The 15,406-nt window shown below is 49.1% G+C and overlaps 2 protein-coding genes across 10 annotated transcripts in view; one reads left to right on the forward strand and one right to left on the reverse strand.

Moving 5' to 3' along the window:
* On the reverse strand, window positions 1-14,563 carry znf821 (zinc finger protein 821). Of its 7 annotated transcripts, none has more exons than XM_030376237.1 (6): window positions 14,431-14,563; window positions 8,766-8,897; window positions 8,549-8,658; window positions 8,006-8,107; window positions 6,735-6,901; window positions 1-3,352 (listed from the first exon to the last, which is right to left on the reverse strand). In XM_030376237.1, the coding sequence occupies exons 1-6, from the start codon at window positions 14,432-14,434 to the stop codon at window positions 2,470-2,472; spliced, it is 1,398 nt and encodes a 465-aa protein (XP_030232097.1). In that variant the 5' UTR covers window positions 14,435-14,563; the 3' UTR covers window positions 1-2,469. The 7 variants fall into 7 exon arrangements, with proteins under 7 accessions (XP_030232097.1, XP_030232094.1, XP_030232098.1 ...); XM_030376234.1 differs by lacking the exon at window positions 14,431-14,563 and adding an exon at window positions 13,897-14,188; XM_030376238.1 differs by lacking the exon at window positions 14,431-14,563 and adding an exon at window positions 13,774-13,875.
* The window catches only part of ap1g1 (adaptor related protein complex 1 subunit gamma 1), a 26,611-nt gene continuing 25,755 nt past the window's right edge, over window positions 14,551-15,406 (forward strand). For all 3 annotated transcript variants that reach the window (XM_030376230.1, XM_030376231.1, XM_030376232.1), the window contains exon 1: window positions 14,551-14,682. The gene's annotated coding sequence lies outside the window, so the exon portion shown is untranslated. The remainder of the gene's footprint in view (window positions 14,683-15,406) is intronic.

The raw sequence follows: 15,406 nt of genomic DNA on the forward strand, positions 1-15,406 counted from the left end.
TGATATTCAATGTTTTATTTCCATAGTCTATTCCAAGTTGATAAGACAGTTACCCAGGGACTGTATGGACACGCCATCAATTCAGCCGTTCAATATGTAAGTACATTAAGCACATGTCCTCAGTTTAATCTCCAATTTTCTCATTTTGGCCATTTCTGACAAATCGAAGGTCATGTAAACGCGTACATCAAAGCAAATCCTGATGGACAGAACCAAAGGCCAATTCTCTAACACCACCAGAAAGGAGTCATTTCCTTTTATTTAGAATAAAACAGTCAAGCATCAAAATAACAAGCTCATACTAAACCATAGGACAAATGCAGTTATTACAACATGCAATGCTTACCTAAAATCGAAAATCGATAAGCTCAGAAGAGAGAAAATGCATCAATACGTCCATTGCAATCATGGTTCTTCTGAACATATATTTTAGTGTAGAATTCTTGGACTAGGGGACCTGGATGATCACATAAATACAAGAATCAAAAAAGTCACAATGGAGAATACCTAGTATTCAAAGTCTGACCTGTGTATAAACCCATGTAGAAATAATTGGATATCAGCGATCTGCCCTGGGGGAATCAAGGTGTCGCCCTGTTTCTTGCACAACAGACTACCTTTAAAGACACTTCCTAGAGCACCCTAATCATGGCCTAGAATCCCACCTGTGGTATGAGATCCTCTGTTAGAGATCTGAGCTCTCACTGAGTTCAACTGCCTGAGTAGCTAAGCACTATATGAAGAATTATGTTCCGTTTTGATCTGCATAGTTTTCATGGAAAGTGACCTAATCTTTATCTCAATAAATATACCCCTGTTGCATAGAGGTTTAAAGCAGTCGTGGACTACAAGGTGTTCAACAACAAAATAGGAATTACAATAGCAACCTCACCTGTCATTTACATAAATAGCTTGTTAAATGAGCGCTAAACAGACAGGCCTGTAGTTCTTACGTCACATTTATGTAAACTGGTAGTTCGACCCTGGGAATATTTGCATCTGGAAAATGAAATTAGATGGATGGGTCAAAAACGTAACAAAACACCATTCAACGGTTGGAATTTATGAAATGTATATAATTAAGCACAATCAGATATGTTCACAAAAATATTAATATACACATCCTCTTGCATAAATATGTTGGAATGAGGTTATTTGATCCAAGACAATCTCTCCCTGTAGGGGCGTAGTGATTCATATAATGTCCAGTGCTCTGCAAACCAATGAATATAAAAAATAAAATAAATACAAAAATAAACTAATGAACCTGGAACTGAGAACCACTCGTCTCCTGTCAGAGAACCTGCCCTAAACATGTCAGTAATTTATGGATAGAATACACCATCAATGCTAATGCCCAATTCGGTTGTACATTTTAACTTGAGGTACTGTCGTATTGACTCCAAACCGGATCGGAGAAACACGGTTTAAACAATGAGAAAGTGTTTGGTGGTGGTAGTGGAACTCTTGAAGCCACTGAATGAGTATAGTCTGAGGTACTATCTCCTTCTGCTGAGGCTCTAAGGTCAGAGGTAACGCGTACGGTAACAGCAGCACAAATGGACATTTCATGGCCTCGGAAACACTTTGCAGAAGATCACAGAAACTTGACCTACACATACTGAAATCACTATTTGGCAAAGCGTATGGAGGGTGATATTACGGGTGAAAACGGCATTTGGCAACGGAAAACTAGGAGGGGCCGTACGCATTGAGTTATACTGATATGGACGAGCTGTAATACTGAATACTGAATACAAGGCATGTTCAATATGAGCGCAGACACAGAAACAAGCTGAACCCCGAATTGAAACTCATGGTTCAGTTTGGACCCCTTTCCTCTCTGGGGGGGTCGTCCTGTTGAAGGTCCCTGAGTGACAAATGAGGAGGGGGGCCCGGTTATCTGTAGTGGATCGGTAAACGCTTGTGGTGGGGGGGCCGGAGATGGACAGGGGTAAGCCACGGTACGGGGGGGCCCCAGAGCAGAGGGCCCCAGAGCCCCGGGCCCCTAGTGAGGTAGTTGTGTGGGTGAATACAGGCTGACCTGTGATGGCAGCGTAATGGGAGGTGGGGTTACCAGTAAACACGAACCGACCCGTGTGCAGGCGGATGGGGGGGGGGGTGGGGGCTCTCCGATCACTGATGACCGGTCCATGTGCAAAAACATCCTCCAGGGAGGGGAGTCAGTGTCCTCTTCGTCTCATCAATCTCTGTACAACATGCATGTATATCATCATCATCACCACGTCATTCACACAACACGGAACATTCTCCGTCCCGTCGGACGTGTTTATCTAAGACTAATAAATTATAAAGTAGTAGATTTTGTATATATCTTTTTTTTAAGCGGTCTGTTGTCCCGGTCGTTCCTCACAGACGGAAACAGGGTTCGATCGGCGGGGGGGGGTCTCGTCTCTATGGCGACCCGACGGCCCAGAGAGGCTGAGCAGAAGCGGTCCGTTGGGCCAATCAGGGCAGCTTCATGAAGAGGCCGTTGTCGATGGGCGGGCCGCCCATGGGGCAGGGGAACTGGAACAGGCTCATGTCGGCGGTGAGCGCGGCCATGGCGGCGGGGTCGTGCTCGATCTGCGTGCGCAGGGACGGGTCGATCTTCTCCAGCCGCCGCTTGATCCTCTTGGCCTCGCGCTCCCGGACCAACCGGCACTGCCTCTTCTCCGGCGTCTCGTTGGCCCTCTTCAGCCGCATGGCCTCGCGGTCCCGCTGCAGCCGGCGCGACCGCTGGTCCTCCGACTCCTGCATGCGCTGCATCCTCTTGGCCTCGCGGTCCCGCAGCCGCCGCATCTGGCGCTCCTCGTCCGACTCGTGGGCGCGCTTCGACTTCTTGGCGGTGCGCTCGCGCTCCAGCCGCTGCGTGCGCGCCTCCACCGGCTCGTTCTTCCGGCGCAGCGCCCACTTCCTCATGGGCGACTGGGCGTCCACCAGCTGCTGGTACGCCACGCAGCTGTTGCAGAGCAGCAGCACCCCCGCCGGGTAGACGGGCGCCCCCGCCGGGCTCAGGATGTCCGGGATCTGGGGCAGCGAGGAGGACGACGAGTTGAGGGCGTCGGTGATGGCGCCGAGCGACGGGCCCTCCGAGAGGAGGCTGTCCGGGAGCGAGGGGAAGGAGGAGCCCTGGTCCCCGGGGCCCATCCCCGCGCCGTGGCAGGGCCGGGGGCCGGCGCCCTGGCAGGCCGGGGGGATTTGACACGCGTTGGGGCCGGGCCCCTGGCAGGAGCGGGCCCCCGGGTGGGCCATGGCCCCGCCGGAGAGGGACTGGGTCATGGCGCAGGCGTCGCGGCCGCTGCCGCAGTCCTGCATGCTGCTGGTGCTCAGAGCCTCCTTTAGCTTCTCCCTGTGGACAGAGGAGCAGGTACCGTCACACACACACACACACACACACACACACACACACACACACACACACACACACACACACACACACACACACACACACACACACACACACACACACACACACACACACACACACACCGTTCTAAACACCCTTAATATGCACAACGTTGGTCGCTCTAAGAGTGGAACGTACACGTCTTGTTTCGGGGAGAATGGCAGAAACATACGATTTACCCATTTTTTTCTCGAAATTCAATTTATTTCTGTCAGTGATAAAGTGGCGTTTATTGCTGTACGTTCAAAACAAAGTGGTTTGGGATTCACTGTATCTTTAAGAGTCACACAAGACCCACCGTGACGGATGCTGTAATTCCCCTGGGAGTCATTTAAACATAAGCGTGCCCTCATTGGCCACCCAGCCTTGGTACTACGGTGTAGTGCCTGCGTGGACATAATGTCCCCAACACAGCTTCTAACCACTAACCCAATAAAAGCTCAATAGAGTGGAAGGGATTTGCACTTCAAGAAACGATGACATGGTTTTTCAGAATGGCTAACAGCTGCTGCCAATTAAAGTGGTCACCTCGTGGCCGATAACTATTGTCTATAGTAGATGTGTGTGTGTTGATTCATTGCCATGAATCAACTACCGTATTGGTCCGAATATAACACGGCCTTTTTTCCCCTCGAAATAGGTCCGAAAAAGTCGGGTCGTCTTGTATTCGGGGTCTAGTATTCAGAGCGCAGTTTCTCTTCTTCGCCTCTCCATTTAAATGTCAATACACATTCGCGGCCGCATGTGGCGCCAGGAATTGGTTCCGGGAAGAAGTAGTCCAGCGTCCTTAAAAACCAGACCGTTACCGGTGTTTAAAGACAGGCATTTAGAGACAAGTGGCTCAAAGTGGGTCAGGTCAATCAACAACAGCGGAGGAGCTATGATGCCAATTTTAAAATAATGGTCGTCAATAAGGCAGAGTCAAGTAACAACTGCCAAGCTGCCAAGAAGTTCGGGGTCACGGAGTGTAACGTAAGAAGATGGCGAGCACCAAAACAACGTCTCAAAGATGCCAACAGTCAGCGCAAATCCTACCGTGGTCCTCAAAGTGGTCGTTTCAGTGAGGTTGACCTGAGAGTTTTTGAATACGTCAGAGAAAACGCGCTTTGGTAGGAGCCGCTGGGGAGCGATGACAGCGAGAGCGAACACAGCGGGGCAGAGGACGTGTGTGAGGGATAGAGAGACGTCACATCGGAGGAGAAATTTGGCGAATTTTAGTTAAGTTTAGTTAAATATGTGGCCTGTATTTTCTCTGTTATTTAAAAATATTCACAATGTTGCTTGATATTCATTTTGAATCACACTGTACATATTTTGCCTTGAAAGTGCCGTGGCCTTTACTGGCATTATTATTATTGTCATTAAAGGGACTCCTACCTTTGTTGCATTTGAGAATTACAGCACATTCAAATCATCCCGCCTTCCTCCAATGCCCCACCCCCTAAGCGTTATTTACAAAACTAAGCGTTATTTTTTAGAGTACTGTAACGACCTCGCCGGTGACATAATGATGTCGAGTCATTAGTAGTTGGAGGTAGTTTTAATGAACCAAAACCAGGTCACTGAAGCCCGTAACATTGTAACCAACGGCAGAAAACCGACACAAAACAAACCCCGGTTACCCCGGCAACCCCCAACACGGTCTCACTCGCGTGCAGGCCCCCACCCTCCTGTTCTTCCAAGGCCCTCCCCCAGCTGACCTAATGATTCGCCCCCACGCTGATTGACAAGAAGAACATTACAATACATGCACATAGAACAACTGGCATAGCGGACAACGAAATATAATGTAACACATAACACACAAACTATTTAACTGTCTCAGGGTCGCTACAGTACAAAAGTTCTAGACTCCCATGGGTTATCGGTTATGTTTAGACTCCCAGGGGTCATAATATCTACCAGGGGTCTAGTAAACAAGAAATTTAGCAGGTGGCTCACTGTAATTGTATGGGCTTCGTGTGATACCGTTTTGAGGCCCCATGTTGAAGGACAGTGGTCCCACTGAGTATAAGAAAGGTGTATGAGCATTACAAACAGAGTAGCGGGACAACGTAGCGTCTGAGGCCGAAATGGGTCCCCTAATCGGACTGAATGGTGCGGTTGGGTGCCAACGGTCTGGAGGTCTTCCTGTAGCTCCAGAGTAGCGGGACAACGTCGCGTCTGAGTCCGAAATGGGTCCCGTAATCGGGCTGAGTGGTGCGGTTGGGTGCCAACGGTCTGGAGGTCTTCCTGTAGCTCCAGAGTAGCGGGACAACGTCGCGTCTGAGTCCGAAATGGGTCCCGTAATCGGACTGAGTGGTGCGGTTGGGTGCCAACGGTCTGGAGGTCTTCCCGGAGCTCCAGAGTAGCGGGACAACTTTGCGTCTGAGTCCGAAACGGGTCCCCTAATCGGACTAAGTGGTGCGGTTGGTTGCCAACGGTCTGGAGGTCCTGAGAATCATCCAGGGGAGCGGGACCACTTGGCTTCTGAGGCCGAATCGGGTCCCCTTGTCGGACTGAATGGTGCAGTTGGTGGCCAACAGTCTGGAGGTCTTCCTGAGGCTCCAGAGGAGGGTAACTCTGTGAGTCTGAGTCCGAGATGAGTCCCCTAATCGGACTGAATGGTGCAGTTTCAGTACGCCGTGGACCACTTTGGTCTGCCATCGTCGGTTGCTACTCGCTACTGTCTGCCGTGGAATCAAAACAAACCCTCTAGTTGAGGACGCGCCTTGATGACGCGGGCCCGAATGCGCCACAAGAAGCAGACGGAAAACCTTATATATCCATGCAGCAAACAGACAGGTCTGTCGGCCAATAAGGTCATTCGGTCCGAAGAATTTTATTGGTTGAAGTTTTAACTAAATATTATGAGAGTAAAATAATTGTTTGTTTTTACTCCTGGTGGGTCTGTCTTGCATATTAGAGTGTTATTACCTTATTAATACCAATTTAACCTTATCCAAAAAAAGTGTAAAAATGCAACAAAGGTAAGAGTCCCTTTAATATAACAAGTGTTTAATTCACTGTGTTTTTAATATTGTTATTAAGAAAAGTTCTTCGTTCTGCAAATGTGGTATGCAAATCTTTTTTTCTAAATGTTTGTGTTGAAAAACGGGGGTCGTCTTATAATCAGGGTCGTCTTATATTCGGACCAATACGGTACTCAATATACTGTATGTAAATTAGACATAATGAGAGAAACCTCCAAACACACCTCCTTCTGATGACGATAAACTCCACATGAGGCTATGCCTTATCAACGTTGTGTTTCTAACATATACATATACACGCCCCACTTCCAGCTAATTAGGGGGGGGAGGCTGTTCAGAGGTCAGGGGCGGACCTGTTGAGGTTGTCCATGTCGGTGAAGCGTGTCCCGCACACGGCGCAGTTGGAGAGGCGGTCCTCTGAGTGGATGAGGAGGTGGCGGCCCAGAGACCCCGGGGAGCTCAGCACGCGGCCGCACACCGGGCACACGTAGCTCTTGGTGTTGCTCATCATGGCGGTGTGCTGCCGGGGGGAAACACACGGTCACACATCGGCCTGGGCGGGTTCTCACTGTGTTGGCATTCACAGGCAGATCAACAGCACCACAACATCGTTTCAGCATAACTGTTTCACAATTGTTTTAAGAAATGGTCAGAATACAATCATTGTCGTATAATTGGGATTTTAGGAATATTATTTCCGTTAGAGCTAAAGGAATACAATGCGTTTCAAAAGGAAAAATGCAAGACAATCCAGTCAGTGCTGACCAAACAAACAAACACTATCACTGTCATCGGTTAAACTGAAAAAAATATTCTTTTGTTAATTAAAAAAGGTTACAAATTGACTGTACTAAATCAAAGAGTCGAGTGACCAGGATATTTCACCAGATTTAGGAAGCATGCCAGGTCCAAATAATGGCTTCTCCGACAACAATGCTGTAGGCAGTATGTTTTATTTGAGGTTTCCGTTGTGGCTCCTGAGGTCTGTTTTTGTTTGGCCAGTGTGTTCTGACTCACTGTTGTCAGAGTACCCCGGGTTGCCAGTTATGAAACAAATTGGCACACAAACCAAGCGTACTGCAGCCAGGGAAGCGAACAAACTGGATGAACTGAGATTACACCAGAGTCTACCCAGCCCATAAAACCAAACAACTTCCTGAGACCGTTTAGAGCCAAGGAGAACTTTGCTGCAATATTGAAACTTTTACTCAAAACCAGAGCAAGACTGAACCTCAAGGTAAAACATATCCATGAGTACTGCGGTTTGCAGTATATTCAAGTAGATATACTTCAATATCGCATTGTTCCTTCGGTGTCCTTGTTAGTTGAAGGCCTCTTACTGGTTGATCTCGCCTGCTACACATGAGAGACGACTTATCTCTCATGTGTACCAGGTGAGAAACTCATCTAGGATGAGTTTCTCACCTGGTACACATGAGAGATGAGCTTCTCACCTGGTACACATGAGATGAGTTTCTCACCTGGTACACATGGGAGATGAGTTTCTCACCTGGTACACATGAGATGAGTTTCTCACTTGGTACACATGAGAGATGAGTTTCTCACCTGGTACACACGAGAGATGAGTTTCTCACCTGGTACACACGAGAGATGAGTTTCTCACCTGGTACACATGGGAGATGAGTTTCTCGGGGCTGCTGAAGTCCAGGGTGCAGAGGGGACACTGGAAGCCGTGGCCTCGTTCTCCCGCCTCCTCTCCGCTCTCCTGGGGACCATTAGACACCACAGGGGGGGGGGGGTCTTAACACGGGCAGGCAGTCGAGGACGTATGAAAGCTTTGGTGAAGCCGCTAGCATGGCAGGAGACCTGTGACCCGCCGTTGTGATGCAATGAGCCGGAGATGTAGTGGGGTCATGTTGAACACACTCTGGTGGTCGGCTGAGCTTAGACGGTGGGTTGACTTGTAACCGGAAGGTTGCTTGTTCGATCCCCGACGAGGACAAGGTGTCTCTGAGCTAGGTGTCTCTTAGCAAGACGCCTAGCCTGCTCCTGACGAGCTGGGTGTCGCCTTGCGCGGTCGACGCCAACGTCGGCGTGTGAATGTGTGTACGAACGAGTATGTGTAAGAGGCTTTGGGTGAAAGCGTCAGCTAAATGCCCTGGACGTTAGTGTGGATGTAAATGGCGATGAGGCCTCCAGGGCTCACCTCCTTGACTCCGGCTCCTTGCAGACGGCACGGCGTGCGCTTGGCGCTCATGAGGTCGTCCGTGGAGGTGTTGGATGACGAGTCGTCGCCATGTTCGCTATCGCTGTCTTCTACAGAGGCAAACACAGCCCTATCAATACACGCATGACAACAGGCACAGTGCAGGGCTGACTGGCTCCGCCCCCCGCCCAGCTCTGGTGGACCCCCCCCTCGGTACCTGAGACGCTGTCCTGCTCGTGCAGCGCCTGGGAGTGGATGCCGTGTTGCGCATTGCCCTGGATGAACTCGTCCCGGCCGTCCATGTTAATAGTGTGCTGCAGTCCTGTCATGCCTGAAGTGTGGAATGGCCCTGGAACAGGAAACAGGAAACACAGGAACATCCGCTCGGATCATGGAGTAGGATCAAGTGTTAACTTCACGATAAAGGGGAAAAAGATATTTCAGTCGACGAGTGGGTCACCCACCAGTAATGCCCAGAGGCTGCTGCCTCAATTAACTCATAACCTCTTAGAGCGCACTCACACTAGGCAAAGCTACCCTGTACCGTACTCAAGTACGATTGCACCCCCCCCCCCACACTGCCGCTGGCCTGTGCTCACACTAGGCAATCTCAACTGGGCCAGAGTACGGTTGCCTCTTGTACATACGGTTGCGTATCCGTGCGCGTGTCGGCTCATTAGCATCTGTAGCGTGGCCTGAGCACACCTTTCCGAAGTGAACTGAGGCCACGGAATTTAAACGTGCTTGAGTACGGATGGCGTGCTCACACTAGCCAAACGATCTAGACTTTAGGGGGCAACCGTGCTCGGGCACGGCTCAGATGGCCTAGTGTGAGTGCGCTCTCAGACACAGAACTACATGTGGGGGGGCACGAGGAGCCGAGGCGGGGGGGGGGGCTCGCTCAGGGCCCCCTCAGAGCTACGTTGGTCTGACAAAGCTTCTTTACATCGTTGAAATCTTTAGATGTCACCGGAATTGTGGCTTGAAATGTTTTTGCCGGAGGACGCGCAGTATCACTGACAGAAAAATAATTGATTATCCTTATCTTTCTGAAGCTATTAATTATTTATAAGTGATCGTATAGATATCAGGGGACTAAGTTACAGGCTTCTTTGCCCCCTTGTTATCAGTTTCAGGGGCATTTTGGATCATTTCCAGGGCAATCTTATTAAGTGCTGGGAATATGACATTTTTATACGTTACATCACAGATCAATAATCAATTGATAGAAAATGGGCCACATATTCTTAGTCCGAGTCATAGTATATATATCGTGGGCATTTAAAAAGGACCCAGTCATCCCAAATTCAAGAGCAGTTATATTCTTTATGTTGCTAAACTGAACAGTGGGGTATTTGGAAGGTTGATTTTAATTTCTAACTAGTCAATGTCTCATGACCATCCGGTGATAAAATGTTTGTATGTATTGCTGTAATATAATCAATCCGCTCTAAAATAGCAACAATGGAGCCTCCTCTACAGATACAGCATAAGTGCTTTGAATGTCCCCAACACTCGAGCCTTCACCGGATCCTGCACTCGTTCTTTTAAAGAGGACACTCACATTTACAGAATAAAAAGCCTATTCGTCTATAATTTCTACCTACTCTGCGATTATCAGACACTGAATGAAGAACACTGGTACAGACCACTCATTTAGCCATTCATGGCAAATCCTGGCAATTTCTGTAAGCTGTATTTCAATACAACAAAGAAAGACCCAAGCAAGTGCCTTGGTACGATCCTGAACCCTTCATTAAGCGTGTGGCCTCTCTCTCACACGGCTGATCAGAACTCATCGAGGATGCTGATACAACGGCAGTGAACTAGTGGCCAGTGCATCCCTCCTGTTTACATCCCCACCCCCTCTTCTCTAGCACACACACACACACACACACACATGCTATCACGGACCATACTGCAGTCCTGGGGGGTGGGTGGGGGGTAGCACATCCTGCTCTCTATCCCACATCCCAACCGCCTGCTCGTCAGTGAGCGTTCTCCTCCTCTCCCTCTGTCTGTACCTCTTTCTCTCCATCTCACCAGTACCACCCACGCACTCGCCAGCCTGGATGGCCCTCTGTTCTCTGCTGCCTGCGCGCCGCTCCGAGTGGCACTCTCTACACCAGCAGCTCCGGAGCCTCGTAGCCCCATGTGCCATGTGGCTCCGTTACCCCCAGACCCCTGCCGTCCCACCCCATCCGCTGGGGTCCTGGGTGGTTCCCCCCCCCACCAACATAACATCCTGTCTTATGCTTTTCCCTACGATCTGGAGAGCAAATGGTGGAGGAGGTCTGGAGTGGAGGAGGAAGACCGACTGTTACCTGCCGGGACTGGCAAGTAATTACAGCCCACGGAGAAATCCACACACACACACACACACACACACACACACACACACACACACACACACGACAGGAGGAGACGATAGTTCATCACTCTTCCTCCTCTGTGGGAATAGTTTGGGCCCCGTTCCCATAGTAATGCAGGGCTCTCATTAGCATGAGGTGGAGCCGGTGGGAGGGGTGAACTATGAACCGCCACAGCAGGCTGGCTTCACGGCAGCCAGCCAATGATTGATGTGTGAGAGATACCCCTCCCCCACCGCTAGGCTCTGTCTGTACATCTGTCTCTCCTCACTCCCCCCCCCCGCTCTGTCTCTGCCACTCTGATGCTATCTGTGTGTCTGTGTGTCTGTAGGCAGGAGGTGACGCAGTGTCTGACTGATTCCAGACAAAGAGACAAACTCATCAGCCAACAGACACAGCGAGGGAGAGAGAAGAGAAGGGGGGGGAGGCTTTTGGGGTTGGGGTGGGGGGGCTAAACAAAACAGACAAAAGAGAAATGCCAAAACTCTGCTCAAACACCAAGCAATGGGGGTTCTGTTGAACCCCCCCCCCCTCCAGAACACACAAATGCAGGCAGACAGAGACAGACGGACGGACACAACACTGTCTGAGTCTCCAGGAAGCAGTGGGGCCCCGTCTCCCATCGCAGCGAAGATACTGGCCTCTTCAGACCATGGGAATATTAACCCAGACGAATGAACATTGGAGTATTGTCATTGTATGGTCCCAAACAAGACGCATTCAAAACATCTGATAGACTTCTGGACCCCTTTAAAGACCACATCTATCACGGAAACCCTGTCTAGAAGAAATAGCAGAGGCTATTTCATGGGCTTCAGATACAACACACAAAACTAGCAACCAAAACGCTAAAGATTTGTATTACTAATTACATTTTTCTTGACTTCATAACTTGTTTTTGCCATTACCTCAGGACAGACTGTTGTCTATGCACTGAAGTGACTCCTTTGAATACGGGAAAAAAAAAGGGATACGCAAGTACACAAACTTAACAAAAAGAAACTGTGTGCGTGTGCGTGCGTGTGTGTGTGTGTGTCAGTCTGGGTGTCTGTCAGACTGGCTGTCTGTCAGACTGTCTCCTCGTCTGTCTGGTCTGTCAGTCAGTCAGGGCAGTTCCTCTGAATTCATTTCATGCGGACGGAAGGTAAAATAATCACAGCTCGGCTGAGGTTCAGAACACAATGGTTTGATTCAGACCAGAGACATATACGAAGGATAAGACCTCTTCCACCCACAATGAGATGAAACCGATTCCCCAGTGTGGCAGGTCCTCCCCTGGTTTCCTCGCTCCACCGTGTGTAAAGAGTGATCCTAGCGTTCATCTAATTAACCCGTAGGATTGAAGCAGCCACAGGTGCAAGATGTTTTCCAACCCCTCCTTTACAATATGTTTAGAAAGTAGGACCGTCGACCATCAGAGACTATGTTACACTATACCGGGAACACACATCTTACAGACTTCAGTGTCGTAATAAGTGCTGCATAGATGGTTTAGTGTTGTTCTGTACGAAAGCCTAGAATAGCACTACCGCAAAAACAAGAGAGAATCAACAACTCTCAGTCATCATGGCGATAACTAAAGACAGCCAATATAAAATGAGAGCCATATCCCTTGAATACTGCCTCTTCAACTATTAATTTAATCTTAACTTGAGGGGAAAGGGTGCATCTATATATTTAACATAGCCATCATACTTCTATGCAATATTGCTGTACCATCACAATATGAGACCTTAACAAAGTAACAACAACTCTTAAATGAACCCTTAATGTATGCCCACGAAAAGGGAAAAATATTGGCCGGCTAAATCTGTCCAATATATTCATTAAATTAATTAATGCTCAAAAACAGTAGATCATAGGTAGCCATACAAGCATCACAATAATGCTGCATTGAAAAGGGTAAATAAAGCAATAATAATTCACAAGGCTACATCAAAGTTTGTGATCCAAAAAGTTGCGGTCCAATAATCCATAAAGCGCAACTGAACAGCCAATAATAAATATAAAGTACGCAGATGACATGAGAATTATGATAAACGTATATTCACATCCACAGCATTAATGCTACAGAACACATAAGCTCTCATCATCGATGCCTTGTATTCACATCTTCCACAGTCCACACATTATAAACACGACCCTGCTACTTAATAACATGCACTGTTAAAGGACGGTAAGGAAAATGATTTAGACAATACCTGGGACAATACCTACAATTAACTCTGAATGGGTTGTTCTGTTTGCGCCTGGACATAGTACTGTCCACTCCCGGTAAAAAGAAAACAACGAATCTCCACCTATCATCGATGGATAAACCAACCGGCTCAGATAGATCCGAACCCGCTTTGAGAAGGGAGAACCAAAAATCAAAACAAGAAAAAAAGAAACCAGAAGAAAACACTGAACCCTAAACCCAAGATGGTCCTAGGACTGAGATCCAGACCCTCTAACAGCATCCATACGATCAGCACGGACCAGCAGCAGCACACCCAGCCGCCGTGCCCCTGATAGCCACACTGCGGGGGGCGCGTTTCAGCTGATCCCGACGTATAGCCGCGCCGCGATGCATTGTGGGAGAGCCCACCGCACGTCGGCGGGATGCAATTCTGATCAATATAAAATATAAAGCTCGGAGAGGATCCGACTGTCGGAGGATGATGGGCATGGTTCACTAAGTGCAGGTTTAGACTGAGCGCTGAACACCACGGGACAAAACTTAGCGGCGATGCAATACACACACACACACACACACACACACACACACACACACACACACACACACACACACACACACACACACACACACACACACACACACACACACACACACACACACAATACCTTTACACAAACCTGACAACACGACCCAGAGGAATGAGAGTAGATTCGCGTTCCCACAGAGTGCATGAGGTCCAGCATTGAGTTATATTTTATATATATATATGTGTATTTCATAAATTAAAACGGAGCGCGTACCGGTGCTCATGCGGACTATCTGTCCTACAGAGGATCTCCGTACGGCGGCGCGGTGATCATCACAACACACTCCCGGTCCAAGGCGCGTCGCTAACCTGCGCAGCGCGCCCACGACGCAGGGGGGCGCCCCCCGATCGCGCGACCGCGGAACCATTCGTCGTAATGTCGCGCGCACGCGTCACCGCTGCCACGAGTACGCGTACAGCCGCAGCACTTCATCGACGTGGAATCACTATTCATCCGCGGCGGTGAACCGACAAAAATCTGAATTCATCTCCCATGTTGTGTTGTGGAACGCCGTGATGACATTACTTAAAACACAGAGGGTGTGAACTGCCAGCTGTTGTATAAAAGCAAAGAAGCGACCGTAAAATACACGACAGCCAGATGATAAGAAAGCGTCCGTTAGTTAGCCTCCCGTTAGCCCCTTCCAGTCGACACCGCTTCACATCGCCTGCTGGAAAAGACTCAAATCACAACGATGCGCACTAACACCAAACACATCACATCAACAACAAAACATGCATAAGTTACCCATATTCTCCCATGAAAAATATCATATCAAGCGAAGATGTTAATCAAGAGATGACAAAGAAAACGTCCATGTAACTGTAACGTAGAACGTCGAGCCTTCCCGCCGCCCGTCGGAAGCCTCGGTGCTCCGGCGGATCCCTCCGCCTGCGGTAGACGTGATGAGGCTGGAACGGCCGCCATTTTGAATGTCTGCTGTGTTCCCCCTCCGCTGCTGCTCGTATAAAAAGTCCCCGTCTGGTACCGCCACGGCCGGTAAGTATTCTTTAACGATACGTGTCGGGGACGATGTGAACGAACCCACCGCGACACGGAGGCGGACCAGTGACAGTATGTGTGGCGAGATGTTGACAACTTTGCTGTAGGCTGTGGAGCTCGGGAAGCGGCTCGCAGCTGGGGGTGTCAGCGGCTAACAGGGATAGCTTGGTTAGCCTGTAGTGGTGCTAGCTGTGTAGCTGGCTAATGTAAAGTCAAGGCTAACCACTGTGGCGATATGGGACAACAGGGTGAGGGGGGAATACACTCCACATGGGTTGATTGAGATGACAGCCTCCCAGTATGGACACTGGTCTGACCCGCCAGTCAAACCAGTTCGAGATCCAGAAGCTGTTGGTCCAGTTCAGTGTTCTAATAATGTGAACTGACAGGATGCTAGCTGGCTAACCTATCCAAGACTAATCTTGCTAGTTTTGCTAAGTCAAACGCTTCCATAGGCCCTCTAGTACCAGGGTTATCGGGCATTCCCAGTCTGAACTGGTTATCCACCACTGGTGCAGAAGGAGTTGCAATGGTTTCAGATGAAGCCTCATACAAGGCCAGCTCTCCCACTAGCAGTGTGACAACAGCCTGGATGTGTCTCCTTCAGAGTTCCTTCTGAGTTCGTCATCTGAGGTCCCCGACGTCTGGGGCGTTGTATTTCGTGTATTAAAAAGGTATTTTAAACGAGCAGAATATAAAACGAGGATCTGATGTCTTAACT

Source organism: Gadus morhua, chromosome 14, assembly GCF_902167405.1.
Source record: "Gadus morhua chromosome 14, gadMor3.0, whole genome shotgun sequence".
NCBI lineage: Eukaryota > Metazoa > Chordata > Actinopteri > Gadiformes > Gadidae > Gadus > Gadus morhua.

Coding starts and splice junctions, on each gene's coding strand:
- znf821 (XM_030376234.1), bottom strand. CDS start 14,050: ATGGTTCCGCGGTCGCGCGATCGGGGGGCGCCCCCCTGCGTCGTGGGC. Junction 8,108..8,548: donor AAGGAGCCGGAGTCAAGGAG/GTGAGCCCTGGA, acceptor AATGGTCCCCAG/GAGAGCGGAGAGGAGGCGGG. Junction 6,902..8,005: donor TCATCTCCCATGTGTACCAG/GTGAGAAACTCA, acceptor TCCCCCCGGCAG/CACACCGCCATGATGAGCAA.